A 9,691-nucleotide genomic window follows, 5' to 3' on the forward strand; every position below is an offset into this window, starting at 1 on the left:
AGTCATTTCAATCATTTTTTTTATTTATCAATAGTCAGTTAGAAGGGTATTAATGTTATTTTATATGTAAAAAACATCTTACATAATTAAAAAGTAACTTTTAAAATGTAAGTAAAAAACAGACCAAATATTTATACTGCATAATTATTTTTGAAAGATATATGGCCAAAACTAAAGAGGTTTAAGTGAAATTGTTATATGATGAACAGTTATGACACGGTAATTAAAAAATATCTCAATGTTATTTAACTGTTTTGCTTGCATGTCGACGAGTTAATTAATAGAGACCGTATAATAATCTCTCTCGTACAGGCGCTTGTGTGTAGCGCTGTAAGAAATCAGTTGCCGTGTAAGATGTGGGTGTGTGTGAACTTGTGATGTTGAAAAAAAAAAAAAAAAAAACTTGTGATGTCCCATTGTAAATATCGTGGAGACATGAAGTCCACACATGTATACTTGACCTCCCGCCACTCGTTTAAGAGATAGTCCAAACAGAATGCCATATTCCCACCTGTAAGTCTGTAACCCCCTGCCCAAGCAAGCTTTCGTTGCAATTCCACCTCTATATAAAACAGACCAACCAATTCACAATTCCCAACATCACAAACCTATCTGCAAAATCTTCATCCACATCTCTATATCAGTAATCTATACATACATAATCACTCAAATTCAGGATGGGTATGGTTCTCGGAAAGATCTGTGTTGAAACCCCAAAATTCGAAGTCATTCAATCAACAAACGAGTATGAGATCCGAAAATACTCACCTTCTGTTATAGCCGAAGTCACCTACGATCCATCCCAATTCAAAGGCAACAAAGACGCTGGTTTCACCATATTAGCCAACTACATCGGTGTTATGGGCAATCCCCAGAACACCAAGCCAGAAAAGATTGCCATGACGGCTCCGGTGATAACCAAATCGTCCGAGAAGATTGCGATGACAACTCCGGTGGTGACCAAGAGCGAAGGAGAGGGGGAGAAGAAGATGGTGTCCATGCAATTTACACTGCCTGAGAAGTACAAGAAGGCAGAGGAGGCGCCGAAGCCGGTGGATGAGAGGGTGGTGATAAGGGAGGAGGGGGAGAGGAAGTTTGGGGTGGTAAAGTTTAGTGGGGTGGCGACGGAGGAGGTGGTAAAAAGGACGGTGGAGAAGCTGAAGGAGAGCTTGGGGAGAGGCGGGTATAAGGTGATTGGGGAGTTCTTGTTGGCAAGGTACAACCCACCTTGGATGACTTTGCCTCCTTTTAGGACTAATGAGGTCATGATACCTATTGAATGAATTTTGAGAAGGGATAATATATAAAGTGAGTTGTATTTGTATCTCTGTTATTGTTGTTAGACTGATAAATAAGACATGTTTGTTTTTGTTATGTTTGGTTGGATCGACTCGGCCTATCACTCACTCCTTTGAAATTGACACTCAAAACAGAGTGGGGTTTTTGTTGCTCTCCAAGAATTGACCATTTAATTTCCAGAAATGTCCGTCATTAAGGGCTTAAAAATGCCCTAATTCACTCACTCCTATACAGAACTCTGCATAAAAAGCAAAACTTGGGTATGGAGTTTATTAGTCCGAGTAGAAAATAATGGGATGAATACAGACTCTGTCCAGATGAGCAATACTGAATAGATTCAGATGCCTAATTCAAAAGATATAGCTTAAAATAATTACATCAATCAATCGACCAACACTACTGAATTGTTATTGATAAAAAATAACAACAGAAAAATATAGATAAAATTTGAAGTCTGAAAATAACCCGCCCCGAAGCAAAGTAAGTTCTTCCAAAAAGCAATGCAAATCTAATCTGCACTCAAATACAATAGAACTGTGCATCAGACTAAAAATGGGTGTTAGATTTTTAAAAATTCAAAGCCACATATTTGGAAGACATATATGCAAACTGCTAACAAAAGATCCTGTTTACTGTGTAGGTGTAAAATTTCGCTCAACCAATAATGATTAAGAAAAATAAAACAACTCACTCAATCAATAGTAAAAATAAACAAGAATAATATATGTCGAAGCGTAGAATTACTTGATCCCTTATTGGAGGTCTAAGCCTCTATTTATATACAAAAGACTGTTAAATTATGGTAGGACTCGCGGTGCTTGTTCTCCAATTCTTTCTATATAAACATTCTTTACTAATGGAGTTCTTTCCATTGTCTAATTTTCCATACATAGAACTTGCCTTGTACAGAACTTCCTATCTCATAATTATCCTTCTACGGTAAATCCTTCAACTGGTAGGACTTGTGCATTCTTGAATAACTAGGCTGAACATACTTTGATCCGGCTGGGCTTGAGTCACGGACCGGATGTTAAATATTAACAAGTTGGGCTGATGACCTCTTGATTCGGCCTTGATGGAGGTTGGAAGACAAATAACAATGGTCTTGGGCTAAAAATACACTCAATTTGGGCTTGAGCATGACGGGCCTTATATGTCCTTGGAATGTAGATATGTGTAGTGACGACGTGTACGCTTCTTATTGGAGGGCGTTTTTTTCCTTCCACACTTTGCCCCAAATTTCATTTTTAATTGAGTGACGACTCCCATTAAAGAGGGAATTGAAACCGGTTTTTTACTTTGCTTCAGAGACGGTGTGATACCCCTCGAATCCGAGACACGGGTTGATCAGGCCCAGGCCCAAACCCGAGGGAATATAAAACAATTAATATTTTATAACGAACACGGAATACAAAATGAATTAAGAAATGAAAGTTTAAAGCTGAAAAGAAAACTAAAAGAAAATCCTTAAATAATTAAATACTTAAATTTGATAAACCAAATATCCATAATTTGAACAACTCGGGAATCCATCTCTAGTGGACCCCTAATAAAAATCTCACACTGAATGAAAGTAAAATGAAAGATAAAATCCAAATCCAAGATCTGGAAAGAAATCCTACATCGTCGGTAGAATGGAAGATCGTCTCTACTCAGCACGAACAAGCTCAAGCCTGAAACTGACGTACACCTGAAAAATAGGAGTGGGTCAGGCTCACGAACAAGTTCTAACCTACTACAATCCAAGCAGAGACTCGATACGTATGTACATACTAAATAGTTCAACAATAACTAATAATCCGTACATAAATATATCCACACTACTGGACTATCGCTAGGCCATGAAGGGGGTCTCAACCTGGATAGAAGGCATCACACAATACGCACCTGAGTGGGCATGAGTACCTAAACCTAAACAGGGTATACCTCAACCTTCACAGTCAGCTACACATCCAACTGCATATACGCACCCTAACCGTCGACACTGAGACTCAAGCTCATGACACGGTAACATAAAAATATATCTAAACTCCGTTTCTAACCATCCACAAGAAATCCAGAAAGTCACTCGGCGTATTCAACCGTACCGACTTATATATATAAGGAGGATTGTATTTTATAACCCGTGCCCTTACTCCAAAATAGGTAGGACTTAGCAATTTGAGCTAATTCAAACCTAGTATGTCACCGTCCCATACCGGTACATACAATCCAATCCGTCCGATAGTTGATAAAGCATATACAAATACATAACAATATCAACGAGTCCATATCAAGCATATCAGAATGCAGTAACAACCGTTCTTGAATAGTCCCAACAAATTGATTAACATTGGAAACATAAATATCAATATTAATTACTCTATTTCACGCATTTAAATAATTTATAAATGCCAAAACCAACAATTCCAACCTAACCATGTTAGAATAGATTAACCATCATGCTTTAATAAATCCAACCACTGATTAAGTACCAACAGTATCAGTGTCAAAACCCACAGTTCCAAACTAAGCACATTAAAGTATACTAGGAAAACATGCTTAATTAATCCAGCAATAAGCCATTACCGGATCACCCACAGGACTGTGTCTGTAAATATAAGTTTATTCCCGGTATCCATAATTAACAGAGCTTAAACAAATGTTATAATATTTATTTCTATGGCATGCATAATAAATCTAGACAATTTATCATACTGTTAAGCTCCTATTCAACACAATTGACGAATTAAATGTTAAGTTTAATCATCAATTAATCTTTAGCAAAAATACAAATTCCTTGTATGTAGGTATACTCTAAGAATTTGCAATTAGCAGTGCACAAACTCTCACAAGAAATTTTACATTATAATCTGGAAGTTAGAAACTCCAAACCCACACAAGTCTGCAAGACATTCGTAATTAACTCCATGTAATCCTAACGACTAATGCTTTGTGTCCAATTCTATGTTAATCCGATCTTTGCATATTTATGTTTATTCTAGACCACTCCTAAACCATCCATTACAGTATTTATTCTCCACTAAAACATATTAAAACAATCACTAGGAAGCCTAATCACTGAAAATTGGAAAAACAACCAACAGACCCAAAAACCCACGAATAAACAACCTGGAGCCGGCTCCAGAATATTGGAGCCGCCTCCAATGGCCCTGGAGCCGGCTCCTAGACCATTGGAGCCGCCTCCAGTCCAAGGAGAGCCGGCTCCAATCCAATAGGAGCCGGCTCTCTCCCTCCTCTTCTTCGTGTTCTCTTCTCCGGTCGCCGTTTACGCCTCCGATACTTCACAGTATAGGTTTTCAGAGAGTTTAACTTAATCCCAGAAGATTCCAACCCTTAATTCAGTCCTTATTATGCTACTAATATGGATTAAATCAAGAATTAAACAAGAAAGTTCAAAGTTTAAACAGTTTACAATTTTAAAACAAATTCAGTTTCAGTGAAACTCTGAACATGAAACAGCTAACGTTTTTATTTTTTTAAAACATGTAATTCATCCTGGAACTATTGAGTATGCAAAGAACACGAGTATAAGGGAGAGAGTAAGGTTAGAACTTGCCTTTTGAGATTTTTGTTAAAAATCTCTACGTTGTCTTCTACGATCTCCGGCGATTCCTACTACAACTTCCTCTGTTCCTCGTTTCTAATTCCACAGACGTGTTTTGGTTTTATTATTTTTTTCCCTAAGCAGACTTATTTTATATATTTATAAGAATGTAATACCCCTAATTTTCAAAAGGATAGTCTCGGTAATTTGTTTAATTGTTTTCTGTTCATTAATTGTTTTGAATTATGTTTTAATTGACTTTTTAATGATTTGATTTACTTGACTTATTTGTGTTATTTGAATTAATTAGTTAGTTTATTTGTTTTCTTTGGTTTAATTAATTATTTGAATTATTTACATTAATTGTGATAATTGTGATTATTTAAGTTAATTGTTTTAATTATTTATTTGGCTTTAATTCTCTATAAATTGTATGTTATTTTCTGTTTTACGGTTAACTTGGAATTTTTATTGTTTCTTTAATTGAATTAGTAATTACATGTTTTAATTTATGACTAGGTATAAAAGTGTGGTTAGGGTTTTAGTTCTGTTTAGGTTTAATTTAATGAGCCGACAGGGTTTATAAACTAGGTTGTGTTTATGGGCCGCGTTTCAGACTTTAGATATAATTGGACTTAGGGTTTTGGTTTTATTATTTTTTTCCCTAAGCAGACTTATCTTATATATTTATAGGCAACCAAAACTTATCGTGCCCCAATCAATTACGCTCCCCATCCCGCGCAAGTTCGGGAAATTAGGTATAGAATACTTAACGTCCCTTCATACCAAGTGTTCTGGCTGTTTTCCTTGCCAAGTCTTAATGTTTCGCCGTACTTATAAGTTTCTTGGTGTTTTTTCAGCTACATTCCCATCCTCCGCAGCAAGGAACAGACTTTCTTTTCTTGAGGAACGAGTCTGGAGTGACCCCTCGCCTATCGAGGACCTGCTAACTTCTTCAAACCTCAAGGATATTGCCTTTAGTGCTGTTGCTGCAGACCTCATGGATCTGTCTCTACCATCCTTTGATAGTTTCCCCATGACTGAGGAGGAGATACGGAGGGCTGAGGCTTTAAAAAAGAAAGCCGAAGATGCCCAACCCTTGGTCGTTATTAGGTCTACTGAGGATGAGGTGGAGGCTGAGGAACCACCAAAGAAGAAATCTCGCCCCAACCCCCCATCCTCTGGCAAGGGCAAGGTCCCTTCTAAAAGCAGAGGGAAAAAGGCTGGAGAGGCCGAACCTGAAGATGAAGTCAGGGCATATGTTCTGGCTGAAACTGGGGCTCCTTGGACTCCTTCCTTCACCAGGGCTGACAAGTCAGTCCTACATTCAGGGGATTCTGTGATCACAAACCCTTCAGCTGCACTGGCTGTGGCCCGAGGGATGTGGCTCCCAAAGGACGAGGAAGCCATCAGCCAAATGGGATTGGAACAGCTACTCCCCTCTGCCCCGGTCCGGGCCATAGAGGTTTGTATTGCTCCTTCAGAATTATGTTACTCTTGCTTACTTATGTTTCCATTTATGCTCATATTTGTTCCTTTGTTATACAGGGTCTATACCACACCATGGCTCTCTGCGCCACTGCTGAAGCCCAATCCCTCTTCATCAAGAAGCTGGAGAAGGATCTTGACAATGCAGAGAAGAGAGCCACCACTGCCTCTACCAATCTGAAGATAGCTTCTGAAGCCAAGGATGTGTATAAGAGGCAGTTGGCTGCCTCTGAGGCTATGGTGGATTCTCTTCAGGCCGAAATTCAACGCTTGACCGAGGCTCTTACTACTTGCTTCAAGGCGGGGAAGCAAATGCAGGGGTGCTACTCCTGTCTGGTACACCTGGCTAGTGCTAAAGCGTTCCGGTCTGGCTATAATCAGGGCTCAGGCCCTAGGACAATGGATCCGGACGCTTTTGACAAGCAGGTGGGGGTGCACTTCCCATATGATGAAGGGCCACAGGCTTTGGAAGCTGAAATCCGCTTTGCCGAGATGGTGAAGGCGCACCTGAAGGGTACTCCTAGCTCTCCTGCCCCTGCGGCTTCAATTCCTCCTACCCCAAGTCCTACTGTAGTGGATGCTTTTGAATCTACTCCCTTCGATCCGAAGAGGAAGTAGAACCATGTATTTTGTTTTTATTGACAGTACATTTGGGATAATAAATATAATTTTTAGGCTTTTAATACCTGATTTGTTTTTGCTGTATGCTTTTGATATTGTTCATACTTTTCTGACTAGTAATGTTTTTATGACAAACAAAACACATTGTCTTTATGCTTCGGATTTATGCTATCCGAGAAAAAGTAAGGATGATGGGAAGAAGGAGATTCTTTTAACAGTTTGATTGATATCTCAGGATGATTTATATGGACAATGATCTAACTGTTAAGTGAACTCTTCTTGCCTTTGACTTGCCTGCAGTAGACGTATACATACTCTTTCTTTCTCGTGTGTTCCTGATGTGGAGTGGATCATGATGAACTTATGATATATCCATATCCACAGGGTGTTAAACACTTGGAGTCCGGAGGAAAAAATTCTAATCCGGCCACCAGAGGTCTGAAGCGAATTGTTCCTCGGCACTGAGTGTGGAGGAATATTGCTGAATAGGACACTTTGGGTCCGAAGCTGTCTCGGACACTTAGGATCCGAGGCGAATTGTTCCTTGGCACTGAGTCGTGGAGGAATATTGCTGAATAGGACACTTAGGGTCCGAAGCTGTCTCGGACACTTAGGATCCAAGGCGAATTGTTCCTCGGCACTGAGTCGTGGAGGAATATTACTGAATAAGACATTTAGGGTCCGAAGCTGTTCTCGAACACTTAGATCCGAGGTGAATTAAATACTCCCTGGCGCGGAGCCCGAGGGGAAGTTTTGCCGAGCCGGACACTTAGGGTCCGAGGCGAATAACTACTCCCCGGCGCTGAACCTGAGGGGAAGTTTGTTTTATATATATATATATATATATATATATATATATATATATATATATTTTTCCTCAAACAACTTATCATGAGGTCGAGGATTCAAAAATGTTAAGAGGCAAAGAAAGCGGAATAGGACACTTAGGGTCCGAAGCTGTCTCGGACACTTAGGATCCGAGGCGAATTGTTCCTCGGCACTGAGTCGTGGAGGAATATTGCTGAATAAGACACTTAGGGTCCGAAGCTGTTCTCGGACACTTAGATCCGAGGCGAATTAAATACTCCCTGGCGCGGTGCCTCAGGGGAGGTTTTGCCGAGCCGGACACTTAGGGTCCGAGGCGAGATTTTTGCCGAGCCGAACACTTAGGGTCTGAGGCGAATGAACTACTCCCCGGCGCTGAGCCTGAGAGGAGGTTTGTTTATATTTTTTTCTCAAACAACTTATCATGAGGCCGAGGATTCAAAAATGATAAGAGGCCAAGAAAACGAGTAACAGTGGCTGTGAAGTTTCCTATTTGTTGACTTTGGAGACTTTCCTCCTCCATCGATACTCCCTTCTTGGCAACCAAATGTAGTGGACTACGCATATATTAACCGCATTTCTTTTATATTTCTATCCGATGTGGGATAGAAAGTTTTAACCATAGGCCATAACTCATGTTTTTTTCTTGAAAATCATTGTGACGAATGCTTTTTAACAGCTTGCTTCTAACATTGCTTTGCATAAAAATTGCATAGTGCGACTTGGCATGCATAAAAATTGCCAAATGCAACGCATGCATAAAAGTTGCATGCATAAAAGTTGCATGATCAGTAGTATGGCCCCCATTTTTATAGAAAGAAATAAATAGAGTAGAATTGTACTGAATATAGAAGCAAAATAAAGAAAAGTTTGGCTGACTGTGGACATACTCAGCCTTATTTGTGAAGAATTTGTAGCAAAATTGACAAACTTATCTAATGAAAATACCTTTTAAGGTGTATTGCGTTCCAAGGACGCGCAATGGGACGTCCGTCAGCTTCGGCCAAATGATATGCTCCTTTCCCCACTACTTCGGTAACCCTGTAGGGTCCGGTCCAATTAGGTTCCAGTTTCTTTACATGAGCTGTCTCTTGCTTCAAAACCCAACCGCCTACCAAGAACCTACGGTACCGGACACGCTTGTTATAACTGTTACACACCTGCTGTTGGTATGCCGCGAGCCGAATTGCTGCGGCATTTCTCTTTTCGTCCACAAGATCAAGGCTATGTTCGAGTTGTTGCTCATTGTTCCCTTCCAGTACCAAGAATGTCCGAAGGGTTGGGATTATTGACTCGGTAGGAATGACAGCTTCGGATCCATATGCCATAGCAAATGGGCTTTCTCCCGTGGGTCGTCTTAGAGTGGTTCGATAGGCCCAGAGCACTTGGGGGAGATTCTCGTACCATTTTGTCTTCAATTTCTCCAATTTTTTCTTTAAGCACCCAAATATCGTGCGATTAGTTATTTCAGCTTGCCCATTGCCTTGTGGATGACTAACTGCAGCCAATTTTTGCAGGATTCCATGTTCATTAAAGAACTTTCTTGTACTTTTGTTATCGAGGTTCTTACCATTGTCCATTACGATGACTTTTGGTACCCCAAACCGGCAAATAATGTTGCTCCAAATGAAATGTTTTACTTCTTCGTGGGTGACGCTAGAGAAGGCTTTAGCTTCTACCCACTTGGTGAAGTAATCCATAGCCAAAAGCACATGCTCCTTTTTTTCCACGGTTTTGGGTAACGGTCCTACTACATCAATCCCCCAATGGGCGAACGGCCATAGATTAGCCATGGCATGCAAACCTTCGGTAGGTTGATACTTTATTGGACCATGGCGCTGACACTTGTCACATCTTCTTGAGTATTCTTCGGCATTCCGAGCCAAGTATGGCCAAAAATAGCCTTGGGTT

At 40.1% G+C, this 9,691-nt stretch overlaps 2 protein-coding genes across 2 annotated transcripts; both read left to right on the forward strand.

Moving 5' to 3' along the window:
• Positions 1-506: 506 nt before the first annotated feature.
• LOC132293612 (uncharacterized) lies at positions 507-1,374 on the forward strand. The gene has a single exon (XM_059791153.1). The coding sequence runs from the start codon at positions 678-680 to the stop codon at positions 1,281-1,283; it is 606 nt and encodes a 201-aa protein (XP_059647136.1). The 5' UTR covers positions 507-677; the 3' UTR covers positions 1,284-1,374.
• Positions 1,375-5,781: 4,407 nt separating this feature from the next.
• Positions 5,782-6,983, forward strand: LOC132285397 (uncharacterized). Its single transcript, XM_059787578.1, has 2 exons — positions 5,782-6,311; positions 6,395-6,983. Exons 1-2 carry the CDS (start codon positions 5,847-5,849, stop codon positions 6,950-6,952), a joined length of 1,023 nt encoding a protein of 340 aa, XP_059643561.1. The 5' UTR covers positions 5,782-5,846; the 3' UTR covers positions 6,953-6,983.
• Positions 6,984-9,691: the final 2,708 nt, after the last annotated feature.

Source organism: Cornus florida, unplaced genomic scaffold (genome assembly GCF_030987335.1).
Source record: "Cornus florida cultivar Cherokee Brave unplaced genomic scaffold, ASM3098733v1 CherokeeBrave_3.0.0_Hap2_Chr02, whole genome shotgun sequence".
In the NCBI taxonomy this organism is placed as follows: domain Eukaryota; kingdom Viridiplantae; phylum Streptophyta; class Magnoliopsida; order Cornales; family Cornaceae; genus Cornus; species Cornus florida.